General features: G+C 43.7%; 1 protein-coding gene across 1 annotated transcript in view; it reads right to left on the bottom strand.

Moving 5' to 3' along the window:
* Window positions 1-16,900, bottom strand: part of LOC311136070 (zinc finger SWIM domain-containing protein 6-like) — a 59,652-nt gene extending 42,752 nt beyond the window's left edge. The window contains exon 1 of the mRNA XM_084170138.1: window positions 16,423-16,900. Coding sequence (XP_084026264.1) covers window positions 16,423-16,849 — 427 coding nt within the window. The 5' untranslated portion in view covers window positions 16,850-16,900. The remainder of the gene's footprint in view (window positions 1-16,422) is intronic.
* Window positions 16,901-18,649: the final 1,749 nt, after the last annotated feature.

Genomic DNA, 18,649 nt, shown 5'->3' with positions numbered 1-18,649 from the left:
TTGGGGAGTGTGAGGTAGTCATTGTATAGGTTTTCCTTTACACTACTAAAGCCAGTAGCAGACTGTATACCTCAGAGAAGAAGAGATTCTTTCCAACCAACCGGACACCCTGCAGCTCTGTCTGAAAACAACCTCAGAAAAAACCTGAAAAGACCTGAGGAAAAAGGAGGAGAGGCACCCTATACAACAAGCGAGACTCAAACCCACACAGCAATGGTTTAAAACTACCTCCGAAAAGGAGATAGAGACCTTGGAAAAAGGAGAGAAAGAGAGAAAGGTCCTTAACAACAGTGGAGGAGGTGTAAAGAGTCTGGCAGCTCAGACTGGACACTATCGTTGCTGTGTTTTTATGGTGTCCATTTCACTGGCCACAATAGGGACAGTGTTTGTGCGCTGTCACACATTAAGTTGGCTGGTATAGCCCGCTATCTTTTTCTCTGTTTATGGCCTCCTACAGTGAGACATACTCAACATGCACACTGACCCACCCATCCACAAAAACGTACTATGCATTGGAGTACTTCTACCTATTTTGTTTCTTGTTTTGGCTGTTTTTGATATTCTTCTCCTCTATTTTCTCCATCTTTTCTTTCTGTTTAAGTATTCAGAGCAGTCACTGCATTGCAAACAGCAATCATCCCTTTCCTATGCTCACTGAATTAAGACTTGAATACAGAGAGAGAGGGATGGCGTTTAAAGACTCTTTAGGGAGGGAGAGAGAGAGAAATAGAGAGAGGGAGGGAGGGAGAGAGGGACAGGCGGAGAGGGAGGGAGAGGCAGATGGATTTTACAGACAGTACAGAAAGAGAGAATCTGGCTGCTTTTAAGTGAGAGAGGGGACGCACAGACAACACACAGACAAGCATAGTACCCTATAGTTACCTCAGAGGGGTTATAGTTTATTTTATTTTTCTATTGATAATTAATAGCAGTTAAGTAGCAATTAAGAAGAAATGAGTTGTACTTCTATAACAAAAATCAAGGAAAACTGAAAAGGACAGAGAGGGGAAGGGGGAGAGATGAAGAGATGATTACGATCCACAGCTTCAGCTAACTAACACATTCCCTCTCCTAAGAACAGCACAACACTGTGTAACCCAGATCTGTCACACATATACACACACTGACTGCACTGATTACCAGTTAAACTCCTGGAAACAAAGACCTGCTGAAAAATGAAACTGTCAGTGTATCAGGTGGAGGAGGGGAAATACAAATGTCTGGCATTACATTTGTTCTCTTTTTAATTCAGTACCGTTCCCCGACCTACACTGTCCCAAATCATTTGTTTAGCCTCTGAGGACTATCAACAGGCAAGCCACCACACACACAACAAATGGTTCTCTTTCCCAAATGTCTCTCGTTCCCACCACTTGGATAAACAACTCCCCACAAAAGATCCATTCTGCTGGTGTTGGCAAAGGGACCATGTTAAAGAAACTAAACTAGCTACACAGTTTCAAACTATAACAGATGAATGGCACCTCAGAACAACAGAGTGACCAAACAGTACTACACAGGCAGGAGGTTTCAATGAGGCTGGGAAACATTTACTCAACAAGGATAGACACCATTCATTACTGAAAAGTAAGGAATTACATAAAGGTGTGAGAGAAAGGCAGATAGAGGGAAATAGAAAGAGAGATGGGAGGAGAAAATAAATAGGGGGGAGAAAGAGAAATATTATAAAAGAGTGACGAGAGACCGACAGCGAGACCTACAGAGAGAGACCGATAGAGAGACCTACAGAAAGAGGCCGACAGAGAGACCTACAGAGAGAGGCCGACAGAGAGACCTACAGAGACCTACAGAGAGAGACCGACAGAGAGAGACCTACAGAGAGAGACCTACAGAGAGAGACCGACAGAGACCGACAGAGAGACCTACAGAGAGACCTACAGAGAGAGGCCGACAGAGAGACCTACAGAGAGACCGACAGAGAGAGACCGACAGAGAGACCTACAGAGAGAGACCGACAGAGAGAGACCGACAGAGAGACCTACAGAGAGAGGCCGACAGAGAGAGACCGACAGAGAGACCTACAGAGAGAGACCTACAGAGAGAGACCTACAGAGAGAGACCTACAGAGAGAGACCTACAGAGAGACCTACAGAGAGAGACCTACAGAGAGAGACCGACAGAGAGACCTACAGAGAGAGACCGACAGAGAGACCTACAGAGAGAGACCGACAGAGAGACCTACAGAGAGAGACCGACAGAGAGACCTACAGAGAGACCTACAGAGAGAGGCCGACAGAGAGACACCGACAGAGAGACCTACAGAGAGAGACCTACAGAGAGAGACCTACAGAGAGAGACCTACAGAGAGTGAAAGATGGGAAAAGGATGCAGCTCTGGGTTCTATTACAGAGATGTGTTTGCTAAACCCCTCCAGTGTTGAGCTGTGGAACATGATGGGGCTCCCACAGCAGACTTCCAGTGAGCCAAGTTTGGTCAGCTGTTATAAAGGCCAGCTGCAGAGGGGCGTGTGTGTGTGTGTGTGTGTGTGTGTTACCGTCCATAACCTCTGGTTCTGTCCTAATGTTTAAAAAGAGAGGAATACACACAGACACACACACACACACACACACACACAGAGGGACCTTACGCTATGGTACACGACAGAGAGAAGTGATAAGCTAAACGTGTTGACAAATCACCTAACACTTCCTCTGTCGCTTTGTCTTGTCCTTCTGTGACTCAGACATTCTGACTGCTGGTGTGTGTGATGTCGTAAGAGTCTTAGTGTGTGTGTGTGGGGGGGGGGGGGGGGGTGTATGTGGACGTTACTGATAACTGAGAGAGTTTATGTACAGTAATGTTCAGTGGAACAATAACTGCCAGTCAGTCAGATGACATAACAGACAGCAGGCATGGAAACTCTTTACGGCGTTTGAGTGTGACTAAGAATAACCGCTTCAACTGTGTGTGTATGTCAGGGCTACAGCCCTGCTTGTCTGTTCTGTGACATCAGCAGACCAGCTCAGCACTTCCTCTCCTCTCTGCTTTACTCAGCACACACCTACTGATACGTCCCTCTCCCTCCCTCCCTCCCTCCCTCCTACCCTGAACCAGTTTCCCTTCAGGCTGGTCTGGTTTTCTCTGCTTCATTCGTTCAGTTGGATTTGGCCGTGACACACACACACACACAAACATACTGTACGCTTTCACACAAAACACACAGGAAAGCCAGGTAGGGCATGTGTGAGCCTGTGTAGGACCCAGAGGGTGTGTGTGTTAGTAGTCTGGCTGCTATGGTAACCAGAGGGGCCCACTAAAGCCCCTAATCTCTAATTTGTCCGTCATTAGTCAGACGCAGAGAGAGAGAGAGAAAACAGGAGAGAGGGCGAGAATGGGATAGGGGAGAGGGGGAATGTAACCCATCCCTGAAGGAAGTGATGCATTAAAGCAGGAAATGATTGATAATAGGTGACTGGGGGTTCAGGAGGTCAGTGAGCACACACACACACACACACTCCATCATGTCCCTCTACAGGTTCAGTAGAAGTGTTCTATAAATAGAGAGCAGGAACAGAGTCATACACAGCCAACACCACAGCCAAGGTCCAAACACAGGGTATTACCCTGGGCGCCTACCTAGTACCTCCCATCCTGTTTGGCCATCCCCTGTCCCCTCCCCAGGATGCTGGCTAAACACACCGGGCATACGGCTGACACCCTGACGTGTGTGAGGCACAACCAGTGTCCCACAGATACACACAGTGAGGTAGAGCTCTGGCACCTAAACATGCCAACACTGTTTCTATTCAGAGATGGGATAGGAGAGGAGAAGAGGGGAAATGTGTGTGTGTGTGTACCTGTCTGACATCTCATTAAAAAAGGTACGTACTGCTCATAGACGCTCTCATCTGTATACAAGGTATTTTCCTTCTTCTAAAGATCATTGGGCTAGCTAGTCCTCTCCTCTGCTTTTATCTGACCCACTGAAGAGAAGAGAATTTAGGAAAATAGCAAAGCAGTGTGTTTTGGGTGTTAGAATGTTCTAGACGTGTCAAGCATGGTGTGTTTGGAATGTTGTAGGCAGGTAGTTGTTGGCTCAGGGGACTGGTTCCATAGCCTAATAGTTCCATGCTGCCAGAGTTTTGTTGGGTGTTGCGTTGAGCATTCATTGCAGACCATTTCATGAGGCCCAGTAATCCCATGATGCATTGGGAGCGGCAGGCTTTGACTTGATCAGAGCTCTGTGGGGACAAATAATCCTCTACAGACACATCTCCTTTAAGGGAGGCCACTGGGTGACGGTGTGTGTGTGTGTGTGTGTGTGTGTGTGTGTGTGTGTGTTTGTGAGATAGACGAGGTCTGTACAGCTGATAAGAAGAAAGATAAAAGTCAAGTTGGGGTACATCTGATTTCCCCTCCCCTCATACTCTCCCTTTCACCTCTGATGAAGGTTAATAATCGAGAGAGACAGAGACAGAGAGAGAGATAAAGAGAGGAGAAACAAACCTGCAGGTCTATGAGATTAACCAAATATTAGACTAACCAAGGTAAAACCACACAGGTAAAACACACACACCTGCTTACTGCAGAGACAAACGTGAATCTACCATTGAACAGAATATGACCGTTTGTGTTTCAAGTTGTATTAGTCGTATGTACGGGATACGCATTCTATACATCGTCCAACTAAATGCTTCTAGCAGGTTCCTTCTCGACAATGCAACAATAATGTGTGTGTGTGTGTGTGTGTGTGTGTGTGTGAGAGATAGTGTTTGCTTTTGCTCATGTCTGTATTTTTCCTCCTGAATCCAGGGGTAAATTATGTAGTTTGGGAATTTCAGTCGCATTCCATGCAGAGTCTGACACGGAGCTGGAAAATACCTAGGCAGAACTCCAGGACTTAGAACAACAGGAAAACTAGACCGGATTTACACACGGGACATGAGAAACGATACCAGAGGAAACATTTCACCTCTACCATGGCTACCTCTCTTCCAACCCCTCACTATACCTCTAGTTTTCACCCTCGCTTTTACTGTAAGCCCTCCCTTTAAAATCAACCTCTCTCTCTCTCTCTCCACCATCTCTGTCAACCTCCCTCTCCAACTAGCACTACTACAGAACCACTACAATACTATAACATATTTTACAATCTTATGAAATATTTACCAATCTGCACATAATACATATCCTCTCTAAGAAAAGCCTAAATAGGCCTACATCTCCACCTATTGATTAAGTATGTCAGGCTAACTCTGATATCTCTAAAATGCTTCATATTCATGTAGGTTGTACAGATCTAGACTTATCTGCTAGAATGTGTGTGATGCCCTTTGTGTAGTGCCATTTTGTCTTGGTTTACTGCCTAGCCCTACTGCAGCTCCAATCAAAATTGATCATGTGAGGCATTTGCTCTCACTTTTATACTGATAAACAACATCAAGCCCAGTAGAGAGAGAGAGAGAGAGAGTGTGAGTGAGCGAGTGCATGCGATCGTTCATGAGAACTCCGGAACATTGATTGGCCAGAGGATTGCAGATGAGATAGCCAGCATTAATCAGTGCCTATATCTGGTTGAGCCTGTGGGTTTCAAGTGCACTGCAGTGAGTGTTACAATAGCGTCAGTAAACAAACCTATTCTATTTGCATTCTATTCTCTATTCTGTACATTCTACTGCACGTGTTCAACACCAACAGGCTGGGCCACATCGCTCAAATAACAATCAGACATTAGTCTATAAAGCCTAGCCAGCCTCCCCCACACCACACTACATCTCCCCATAAGGCATTGTCTGGTGTGTAAGCCATAACCGGCTGTTCAGAACTCTGCCATATGTACAGACCGTATGTGTTATAGACATTACATATCAACCTTCACCATCTGACACTTCAAAGCACACGGGTCAGGGTGTATGTATGTATACAGTACCAGTCAAAAGTTTGGACAGACCTACTCATTCAATTTTTTATTTTTTTTTTACACTTTTCTACATTGTAGAATAATAATGAAGACATCAAAACTATGAAATAACACATACGGAATCATGTAGTAACCAAAATAGTGTTAAACAAAATATATTTTAGATTCTTCAAAATAGCCACCCTTTGCCTTGATGACAGCTTTGCACACTCTTGGCATGCTCTCAACCAGGTTCATGAGGTAGTCACCTGGAATGCATTTCAATTAACAGGTGTGCCTTGTTAAAAGTTAATTTGTGGAATTTCTTTCCTTCTTAATGCGTTTGAGCCAATCAGTTGTGTTGTGACAAGGTAGGGGTGGAAACATTTACATTTTAGTCATTTAGCAGACGCTCTTATCCAGAGCGACTTACAGTTAGTGAGTGCATACATAATTAATTTTTCATACTGGCCCCCCGTGGGAATCGAACCCACAACCCTGGCGTTGCAAACGCCATGCTCTACCAACTGAGCTACATCCCTGCCGGCCATTCCCTCCCCTACCCTGGACGACGCTGGGCCAATTGTGCGCCGCCCCATGGGTCTCCCGGTCGCGGCCGGCTACGACAGAGCCTGGATTCGAACCAGGATCTCTAGTGGCACAGCTAGCACTGCGATGCAGTGCCTTAGACCACTGCGCCACTCGGGAGGTTATACAGAAGAAGGTGTACACTCGGGAGGTATACAGAAGAAAGCCCTATTTGGTAAAAGACCAAGTCCATATTATGGTAAGACCACCTCAAATAAGCAAAGAGAAACGACAGTCCATCATTACTTTAAGACATGAAGGTCAGTCAATGCGGAACATTTCAAGAACTTTGAAAGTACCTTCAAGTGCAGTCGCAAAAACCATAAAGCGCTATGATGAAACTGGCTCTAATGAGGACCGCCACAGGAAAGGATGACCCAGAGTTACCTCTGCTGCAGAGGATAAGTTCATTAGAGTTACCAGCCTCAGAAATTGTAACCCAAATAAATGCTTCACAGAGTTCAAGTAACAGACACATCTCAACATCAGCTGTTCAGAGGAGACTGCGTGAATCAGGCCTTCATGGTCGAATTGATGCAAAGAAACCACTACTAAAGGACACCAATAATAAGAAAAGACTTGCTTGGACCAAGAAACACGAGCAATGGACAGTAGACTGGTGGAAATCTGTCCTTTGGTCTGATGAGTCCAAAGTTGAGATTTTTGGTTCCAACCGCCGTGTCTTTGTGAGACGCAGAGTAGTAGGTGAACGGATGATCTCTGCATGTGTAGTTCCCACTGTGAAGCATTGAGGAGGAGGTGTGATGGTGTGGGGGTGCTTTGCTGGTGACACTGTCTGTAATTTATTAAGAATTCAAGGCACACTTAACCAGCATGGCTACCACAGCATTCTGCAGCGATACGCTATCCCATCTGGTTTGAGCTTAGTGGGACTATCATTTGTTTTTCAGCAGGACAATGACCCAACACACCTCCAGGCTGTGTAAGGGCTATTTGACCAAGCAGGAGAGTGCTGGAGTGCTGCATCAGATGACCTGACCTCCACAATCCCCCGACCTCAACCCAATTGAGATTGTTTGGGATGAGTCGGACCGCAGAGTGAAGGAAAAGCAGCCAACAAGTGCTCAGCATATGTGGGAACTCCTTCAAAACTGTTGGAAAAGCATTCCAGGTGAAGCCGGTTGAGAGAATGCCAAGAGTGTGCAAAGCTGTCATCAAGGCAAAGGGTGGCTACTTTGAAGAATCTCAAATATAACATATATTTTTGATTTGTTTAACACTTTTTTGGTTACTACATGATTCCCTGTGTGTTATTTCATAGTTTTGATGTCTTCACTATTATTCTACAAGAAAAGAAAAACCCTTGAATGAGTAGGTGTGTCCAAACTTTTGACTGGTACTGTGTGTGTGTGTGTGTGTGTGTACACGTTCAAAAGTTTGGGGTCACTTAGAAATGTCCTTGTTTTCCATGAAAACATACATGAAATGAGTTTGAATAGGAAATATAGCAAAATGAATAGGAAATGTAGTCATTGACAAGGTTACAAATAATGATTTTTAATTGAAATAATAATTGTGTCCTTCAAACTTTGCTTTCGTCAAAGAATCATCCATTTGCAGCAATTACAGCCATGCAGACCTTTGGCATTCTAGTTGTCAATTTGTTCAGGTAATCTGAAGAGATTTCACCCCATGCTTCCTGAAGTTGGATTGGCTTGATGGGCACTTCTTACGTACCATACGTACCATACGGTCAAGCTGCTCCCACAACAGCTCAATAGGGTTGAGATCCGGTGACTGTGCTGGCCACTCCATTATAGACAGAATACCAGCTGACTGCTTCTTCCCTAAATAGTTCTTGCATAGTTTGGAGCTGTGCTTTGTGTCATTGTCCTGTTGTAGGAGGAAATTGGCTCCAATCAAGCGCCGTCCACAGGGTATGGCATGGCGTTGCAAAATGGAGTGATAGCCTTCCTTCTTCAAGATCCCTTTTACCCTGTATAAATCTCCCACCACCAAAGCACCCCCAGACCATCACATTGCCTCCACCATGCTTGACAGATGGCATCAAGCACTCCTCCAGCATCTTTTCATTTGGTCTGCGTCTCACAAATGTTGTTCTTTGTGATCCGAACACCTCAAACTTCGATTAGTCTGTCCATAACACTTTTTTCCAATCTTCCTCTGTCCTGTGTCTGTGTTCTTTTGCCCATCTTAATATTTTATTTTTATTGGCTAGTCTGAGATATGGCTTTTTCTTTGAAACTCTGCCTAGAAGGTCAGCATCCCGGAGTTGCCTCTTCACTGTTGACGTTGAAACTGGTGTTTTGCGGGTACTATTTAATGAAGCTGCCAGTTGAGAACCTGTGAGGTGTCTGTTTCTCAAACTAGACACTAATGTATTTGTCCTCTTGCTCAGTTGTGCACCGGGGCCTCCCACTCCTCTTTCTATTCTGGTTAGAGCCAGTTTGCGCTGTTCTGTGAAGGGAGTAGTACACAGCGTTGTACGAGATCTTCAGTTTCTTGGCAATTTCTCGCATGGAATAGCCTTCATTTCTCAGAACAAGAATAGACTGACGAGTTTCAGAAGAAAGTTATTTGTTTCTGGCCATTTTGATTCTGTAATGGAACCCACAATTGCTGATGCTCCAGATACTCAACTAGTCTCAAGAAGGCCATTTTTATCGCTTCTTTAATCAGCACAACAGTTTTCAGCTGTGCTAACATAATTGCAAAAGGGTTTTCTAATTATCAATTAGCCTTTTAAAATTATAAACTTGGATTAGCAAACACAACGTGCCATTGGAACACAGGACTGATGGTTGCTGATAATGGGCCTCTGTACGCCTATGTAGATATTCCATTAAAAATCAGCCGTTTCCAGCTACAATAGCCATTTACAACATTAACAATGTCTACACTGTATTTCTGATCAATTTGATGTTATTTTAATGGACAAAGAAATGTGCTTTTTTTTCCGAAAACAATGACATTTCTAAGTGACCCCAAACTTTTGAACTGTAGTGTTTATAGCCAAATGCCATTTTACATGTATGGGATGAAGGTGGAGCTGTGTTCCAATCAGACCGCCACACATTCCAAAAAGGCATCCTTTAGGGCAGGCTACATATTTTATTGAAGTAGGTCCAGAAGTAGTGTACCATGCTGTAGTCTGGTTGTAACTGGTTGTAACTGGTTGTAACTGATTGTTACTGGTTGTAACTGATTGTTACTGATTGTAGCAGAGGGAGGGACATCAAAGCCCTGTGTGAGAGTCTGATCTGAAGAGGCAGGGTGAGATTTCACTGTGTGGTGACACTCTGCCATCCCCACGCCAGGACCAGACCACAGCCCTCAGCCCCTCCGCTCCAACCACTGACCAGCAGGATGCACATGTAATGAGGAGGAAGACTTGCTCCATCTCTCTCCTGCGCTCCTCCTCCCTCATGTCTCTGAAACATGAGAAGAAAACCAGCTATAAGAGCTTAGGCTTTGATACTGACTTACCCTTAAGTATACCCTCTTCCTTCCCTTCCCTCAGCCCAGTGCCTCTACAGCAACAGGCCCATGCCAAGTATTACATTCTGCACTTCTGTGTACGAAATGTCAGATGGTGACAATTAAGTTAGCCTAGATTTAACAGAAATAGCTGTAAATAGAGTTAAATAGCTGTAAATACCTGTATATTCCTGTAAATAGATGTAAATGGAGGTATATGGCTGTAAATGGAGGTAAATGGCTATAAATGGAGGTAAATAGCTCTAGGCCTGAATAAATAACAGATGTACAGAATAATAGTGACAGAAGCTCTAAATACAGAAGTAGCCTCCAGAAACACAGAAGATAGAGGGGTTTTATTATGAGTCAAATTACTCTTAGCTTGGTGAAGCAGTTAGAATAACTTGACACACACACAACCTTTGCGTCTTGTCCTCTACTTCATCTGTACCGATCTGAAAAGAGTTGTAAAAAAATAGTGAAAGTAACATGGCGGAAGCCCGTCATGGCTGTCTTTCACCTGCTCAACTCTCTCACATCAGTACAGAAGAAGGAGAGGAGACAGAGGAATGAACTCACTTCAGAGGACCAGAGAAGGAGTTAGGAGTTACGGAGTTAGGCAGCTAAGCCTAGGTTCTGTAGACCTAAGCCCTGATATGCATATTCTGGCATTTCTGGGCCTAAAATGGCAGTGTGCTATTCTGCCATGCATGACTAGTGGTGTGTATGGCCTGCATAGTTATAATGAGCTCAGCCCACTAAACACTGCTGGGGCTTACACAAAGAAAATAAACATGCCCAGCTCCCTGTCTGATGATAGACCGGGTCTACATCACTCACATATCTTATGGCAGACAGTCTTAATGCCAATCATTTCTGGATTAAGTTACAACCACAACATTCTCCTATCTGGCCCAGTGTCATATGGTCAGAGGCAACATTGTTGCAGGTCATACTGGGGTACTTGTATCTTTATCTAGAAGCATATCAATCTGTAATGTTATGTCGTGTTAAATGGCCAAACTGTCCTGTCAACACTCTAGATACCGGTCAGTGAATGACTGAGAGCAAGACAGTTCCCACTAGCCTACATTCTGGTCGACACAAATACACTCCGACTTCCCTCAGTAGAGAGAGTAAAACCTTTGATAATCTTTGATAATCATAACCAGCAGACAGCATCTCTCCCAACCCCCAAACAACACACACAGGCAGACACGCACGGATGCACGCGCGCACACACACACCATAACGTCTCACTCAGATCCTCCAAAGTCCTGTCTCAGCAATAAGACACTCACAGCTAATAGGATCAGTGTTGACGAACTCTGACCTCATAGAACAGGAACAGATGGAAACAGACAGAGGGGGAGGAAAGAGTGAGAGATGGGGTCATCGAGGTAAAGGAGAGGGTGAGGGGTTGAACTTGGCCCTGTTGGGTGCCGTGGGATGGGCTTAGGAGCTGCTTTACAAGCTGGATCAATGTTGACGAGACACGCTGCTAGAGGACAGGATCATGTATTTATAAAGGGGATAATGAATATTAACGTCTAATAATGAGGTTAGGAATGCATGATACATAAGACACCACAGACTACATTAATAACGTCTTTGTGAATAGAAGGACATGGTTATAAACGTGTAATATGCCTACACCATTTATAACCAGTTATTGGAGGATGACAACACAACGTATAATAATAACAACCTTGTAGGCCTGTATGAAGACATTGGTTATAAAAAAGGCTAATAGTTATTTCTGGTAATATTATTCATTTCCCTTCACTTTCCTTTTTTTCATCCGCTTTTCTATTCTAGATCTGCCTTATCACTGTTCTGCATTCCACATGCCCATATGGAAAAGGACTCTGGCTTGCCTGAACCTGCTTGCATAGTGAACACAGTGAAACGTGTATTTACTAACACACAAAGACACACACTGCAACGTGTCAGTGTTTATAGACTGCTAACAGCAGTGATAGATCCCTGTGAGAGAGAGGAGCGCTAGCCATATCCTGTCCTGTGTGGGTTTCTCGCACATCTAGGCAGTCATGTCCATGACATGTTTACTATGGGCTGGCTATCAGATAAGCAGCTTTCCAATCAGCAGGACCTGAGCAGGCTAGATAGGTAGGGCCTCTAATTTGGCCTTGGGATAAAACTGACTGACTGGGACACCTGCCAGTGACAGACAGAGTTCAGCAGAGACATAGACAACAGTATGTTTTTAATCCAAAACAACATTGAGGAATTTGATTGGTACACTTTACTTGATACCCTATGTCATAACACGTTATGACACAGTCATAACCATGTCATAATAGCTGACATAACCTGTCATAATATGGTCATAGCACTGTAATGACCCATATATTTACATCTGTTGTGACATATATTGTGGTATTTTATGGCTGGTTATGACACCTACGTAAGAGTTCAAAACCAACATTTATTCAAATTAGTTTTTTCCCTGCCAAGAAATGTCCTTTCATTTGAAAGTTTGTTTCTTCATTCCTTTGTTGTTGTAATGAATTCTTTACAGTCATTTTTTTCATCATATTTTAAATAACTTGTAGAAAATACACTTTATGATACTGTCATGAAGCATTATGACCATCATAATCATATAAGCCAGATAGGCCTATCATTACATGCCCTTATATCAGTCATCAGTCAAAAAGAGGGTGTCTTGTCCTGCTCCTGAAATCTGCTCCTGCATTCATCCCAATCATCAGCAACAGAGCTTTGGGGTCGGTGCATGCCTGACATCAATGTGTGCGCAATTTCAATTATAATTTAACATGGTCAATAAATAAATAAAATATATAACATAAACATACTGTTGACACGTAGGCTATGGTGTAATGAAGTGTTTTGTCTTGTGTGGTAGGTTGACACTTATATAGGTGTCATAACCAGACATAAAATAACACAATATATGTCACAACAGGTCTAACTATATGTCATGACAGTGTTATGACCATATTAAAAACATGTTATGTCAGCTGTTATGACATGGTTATGACCTTGTCATAACGTATTTTGTGTGTCAAGTAAAGTGTTACCATATGATCGACCATCAATAAGGTAATAATAATAACAACAATATGGTTGTTAAGCAGGCAGTTAACCTACAAGTCACATATACTGTGTGTGTACTTCCTGTGTAGAGAGGATGTGTACTGTATACCATACTGTACATATGTATGTGTGCCAAACAGATCTGTAACTGATCTTCTCCCCCAGGTCTGTTCACAGCGACCCCCCCTCTCCTTTTCTTCCCCCTTCTCTAGCTGAAGCACATGTGGGAAGATTGCATGTTTTATTTATCAATTCTTGGCTCCATTTTTCCAGTAAATTCCAGGCTGTGGTGCAAGCAGCCAAGAAACCCTCCCTGGGTTTTTGCTGCTGTCATTCCCCATTGCTAGCATGCAGATTGAGCCCTACGCACACTCTTGCGAATGCTTACACACACACACACACACACACACAAAGGAGAGAGGGGCATGCTCATCTCTGCCAGGAAAAAAATTGGAAATTCGACAGCAAACCCTGTGGAAAACAAGGAGAAAGGAGAGCCCCTTGATATAAGAGGGGGAATCATTTATCTTCTTCTTTCTTTCCCAATATGAGCAGAGAAACTAGAGGATATACAGCGGGGTCTGAAATAATTGACACCCTTGATAAAGATGAGCAAAAATGACTGTGTAAAACAAATAATTTAAATAGTGAGCTATATTGTATGCACAAATGGGGAAATTATATTATTGTATACTAAACTAACTGTAAGTCGCTCTGGATAAGAGCGTCTGCTAAATGACTAAAATATAAATGTAAATGTTGTGACACCATATATTCAGTAACATCATTTTTGATGTTTAATACAATTGCTCAGAGAAAGAGATTTAAAAAACCGTGCCAAAAAGGTAGGGGCCAAAATGATTGATACCTTTCAATACCTCACCTTGTGAGGAGAACGGCACTGAGCCTTTTTCTAAACACATTGGGAGGGACCATTCTTCCATACAGAACCCTTCCAGATCCTTGATATCCTTCGTCAGTCCTTATGGACTGCCCTCTTTAATTCAAACCACAGGTTTTCAATGGGTTTCCAGTCCGGAGACTGACATGGCCATTGCAAAATGTTGAGGCCAATTAACAATTTCTTTGTGGATAAAATGTCCTGGTACTGGGTAAAGTTAATGATGCCGTTGCCCTTAACAAGAGCCCCAGGACCAGTGGAAGCAAAATAGCCCCATAACATCAAAGATCCACCACCGTATTTTACAGTAGGTATGGGGTTGTTTTCTGCATTCTCATTTCGACACCAAATCCAACACTGGTGTGTGTGTGTGGCCAAAGAGTTCTATTTTCATGTCATCCAACAAATGTAAACGCCTGGATATTGCTAAAACTGCATTTGACACGGATTGGAACCGGTGCTTTGGTCAGATGAAATGAAAATAGAGCTCTTTGGCCACACACACCAGTGGTGGGTTTGGCATCGAAATTAGAATGCATAAGCAGAAAAGAGCCCCATACCTACTGTGAAATATGGTGGTGGATCTTTGGATTAAAGAGGGCAGTCCATAAACGCAGACTAAGGATATCAAGGATCTGGAAGGATTCTGTATGGAGGAATGGTCTAAGAACCTTCCCAATGTGTTTTCCAACTCCTTTAGAAAAAGGGTCAGTGCCATTATCCTCACAAGGTGAGTTAATGAAAGGTATTGAAAACAGGGGTGTCAATAAAAACATTACTTTTGACTAAATATTACAAAAAATATTACTTGTTAAACAAAATCTCTTTCTCTGAGCAATTGTATTAGTATAAAATAATATAATTTCCCAATTATTTTGAGCATACAATAGAGCTCAGTATTTGAATTATTTATTTTATGCAGTCATTTGCTCATCTTTATCAAGGGTGTCAATAATTTCAGACCATGCTGTAGCGGGTGCTCTGCCTATTGGCCAGATAAAGACACAGGCATGGGTCTATATTATAATGTGTTATATAGTCAGCAGCCTGGAGCTCTGTTGGCACTGTGGCTAGGGCACAAAGCCCAGCCGATCCACTGCGTTCAGAGGGAGGAGGGGACAGGGAGGGATGGATGGCCATGCAGAAAATTACTTTTGCACATTGTATTACAATTCAGATTAACCACGCAGAGTAATGGGATTAGAACGCTGAACGCTTTCCAAGGGCGGGGGACGGAGAGCTCTAATGAACTCACAACAAAGGTGGCATAGGAGTTAGAATATGGAGGGAGCCCCGCAGGTATCTCAGCGTCGGCAGGGGGGTAAAATACGTGGCAATGCGTTCATTAGAGTATAAAAGGCTACATTTTGGTAGGCCTGCTAATGATTATTACAATGACGTGTCTCAGTTATTTCCATCCTGGCGTCAGAACATTTGATAAAATAACAAGGAAAGAAGCACACCCAATTAGCAGCAAATTGGTGCATATCAAGGTCCATTAAAAAAGATAGTCTCTGTGGCTTTAAATCGCGATTACTCCCACTCTTTTCCCAAATCTCTTATTTTTAACAAGCAGTGAAAATAAATAAAAAGGCGCCTTTGTTTGCCTTCCTTTTGGAGGGTGACAGAAAGCTGAAAAGACAAATGAACATGATAATGGGAACAAAGTACCAAGGCTTTCAATGGGAATGCCTCACGACTGTTTGATATGCGCACTGGGTAGGGTAAAATACGATCCTCGGTCAAAACTGTGTTACCAAAACTGCTATTTCTCAGCTACTCAAATAGAATATGATTTGATTGCACAACATAATGGTGTGTTATCGTTTTACTAAACATATTTCTAGTGAAGAAATAGGTTGGCACGTATGTAGAAAGAACTGTCAATTCAGCTGAGAGCTATGTTCTAGCTGGCTAAACCAGAAAACCTCCCCCATGCCTTTCACTTCGGAAAATAAACACAGTCGACAAGGTTCAGCCCTGAACCTTAATACGCGACACACTCACTGCCCAGAAAAGCATCGCCTTTTTCAGATCAAAGTATGAAAATACGCTACTAGCCTATTTGCGGCTGGCTAAATACAACTATAAACCAAATGTTCGAATGCGAGTCAAGTATATGGTCACATTTATTAAATCCCCCGTCTACTTCCGTAATGGTTACGCTGTTTTTCACCCAAGCAAACAAACAATATCCTGTCAAGCATAGCACATGTATTATGTTACATAGACATAGCCAACTGTGTATTATAATTGCCATTTATATTGTTAGAAAAATATAATTAGGATTTTGTTTTAAAAAAGGACCATCTTCTAGCCAACACACAGCGCCAACGCAGCTCGGCGATTTAACCCTCCCCCCTTTTGTCGCCTCATTCCCCTTTGTTCAAACCTAATTCAACACACTTCCTTTTTCGTTTCTCGCTGCTTTAGGAATATATTTTAACCTCTTGTTGTTTCGTCTTCAAGTTTTGACCATAAACTCAAATAAAATATAATGTTATTTTTCATCCGCTTGGGTCCATCCACTCACCGACTTGCAATACGTTGTCCACACAGCCGCTCTCCAAAAGAGCGATGCCTCGTCTGAAAGGCAGCCGCGTCTCATCACTATTTTCCCCGCTAGTTCCACTCTCCTCTCCCCCTGTACTGAACGAAGAATACATGCAGATCTCCCGTTCACTCCTTGGGAAAGACCAGTAAACGATCCGTCTCTGTACAGGCTCCGGGATCCGTTCGAAGCGCTCCTCTACCCGTTGAAACGGCCACTTCTCGGCCACTTTCCGGGCCGAGATGTCCAACAGAGACTCCGGGGTCTGGGTTTTGCTCGACCCGCCTTGGGCCACACCCGAACCGCCACATAACGTACCCCCGGCCTGTTGTCCCTGTCTACAATTCGTGTTATAACCCGGTCTACAGCAGAGCCGTTTGGCTGGGGGCTGCTGAACGCGCTCCGCCATGATAGCACTGCTTTAACATCGACGGTGGAAGTCAATGTACCATATAAACGCGATAAGGAAGGGAAAAGGTTACGCTTGAATCGATTGTGTGCCGTGTATGGGCAAATGGACCTTATTTGGGCATGGTGGGCGGTCCGTTTATAATGTTGTCAAATCCCTTTGTGTTGACAAATTAAGAAAAGGGCGGGCCTATCCTGTTCTAAAAAAGGAATGAAAGGCGGAATTCCCGAATGTCTGCAAATCCTTTGTGAGGTCGCTCGTTCGAACTGGAGGAGCTGGGAATGGGCCGGGGAACTTTTGTGTTTTTTCTTTCAGGATGTACTGAAGTGAAATTGATGGGCGACCATTGACATTACCCTCGTGATTGACGGACGGAGAAGTGGGGGGGTGGGGGGGGGGGGGGGTATCCGTTAGGTGGTGAAAGCTGTGATTGTAACTGTCAGTTGGCCGGGCCTCGTGGCTCGGGGAGAGGGGGACGGGCGTGCTGGAACACAGAGACGCCCTCTCTGACGTACAGTTCTAAAGGAATGTGGTGGGCAGGCCCGGTGGCTTTAAGGGGACATTCTAGTAAGTCTCCCCCTTTAACCATAAAACATGTTTCTGGGGGAAAATACTAGGTTTATAGAAACTTAGCCCTTAATAGGATTAATCTATTAATGGATAAAGCTAGAATGACCCTGTAAAGTAGGCTATTCTTAGACTTTAGCCTAGGCTACAATATCTCACAAATGGATTCTGGAACATGTTTTTGGCCTATCAGTTCATGGAAAGAGAGAGAGAAGGGGGAAGGGGGAAGGGGGATGCAGAGAGAGGGGTCCATGAAAAGAAGGAAAGGTAGAGAGAGAGAGGGAGTGAGAAATGAAAAAGAGGGTGGAGAGAGAGAGAGTCATGAAAATGGGGTAAAGGTAGAGAGAGAAAGAAAGAGGCATGTGAAGAGGGAAGGGTAGAGAGAGAGATGCAGAGTGGGGGTTAGTCTAATCTGATGTGGGAGTCTCAGGGGTCTTCAGTAGAACCTTGCAGCCCGGAGGCAGGCTTAATTGATTAGAAAATGTGATGTATTATTGCAACTGAAATGGGGAGTGTTGTAATCTTTGGACAATCAATGCAATGTCATTCATTGCAACAGATTCAGACAAGTCTATTTCCAGGTTTACAGTTATCAATAGGCTAGTTACTGTATGTTTCCCAATTAATATTGGCCTATGTGCATATCTGGATAAGATAATTCAGCTCGTTCCCCCTCTATCTTAGATTTGATTCTCTATGATTTATTTTCATAATTTTAAGAGTATTATTCCAATCCAAAGCATTGTTATTACACAAGGACAGATCCCCCATGTCACATTTTCTCCCCTGATTGAGAGGAGTAATTACACAGGAACAAGACAGACCAAGTCCCCCAGTCCAGCTGCTGTCACTGGGCCTTAACGGACAGCCCTGCCCTGCCTCTCTGCCTGAAGGCAGGCAGGAATCCACTGTGCCAAAGAGGTAATTTCTCAGTGTGATTCATGTCTCGATAGAGTGGGGAGAGAGCCCAGGGGAACCCAGAAGTGTCATTCTGTTTTGTCCCCAGGGGATAAATAAAGTTGTGTTGTATTGAATTGTTTGGGTGTTGGTGACACAGGTCAGCCAAATGAAAGCATTTAAAAAAAGGGGAAAGTGTGTGTTGTTTTGGTATTTAATAAAGTGTGTGTGTGTGCATATGTGTGTTTGGGTCCAACTCGGCCTCTGAAACACCACCACGGGTTACTGCTGCCCTAATCAGGATAATTGATCAAAGAATCCGAGCAGCGTTGGCCA

The sequence above is a fragment of the Coregonus lavaretus genome, assembly GCF_964263955.1.
Source record: "Coregonus lavaretus genome assembly, chromosome: 10".
Classification (NCBI taxonomy): Eukaryota; Metazoa; Chordata; class Actinopteri; order Salmoniformes; family Salmonidae; genus Coregonus; species Coregonus lavaretus.
This window is presented reverse-complemented; position numbering and strand designations above follow the sequence as displayed.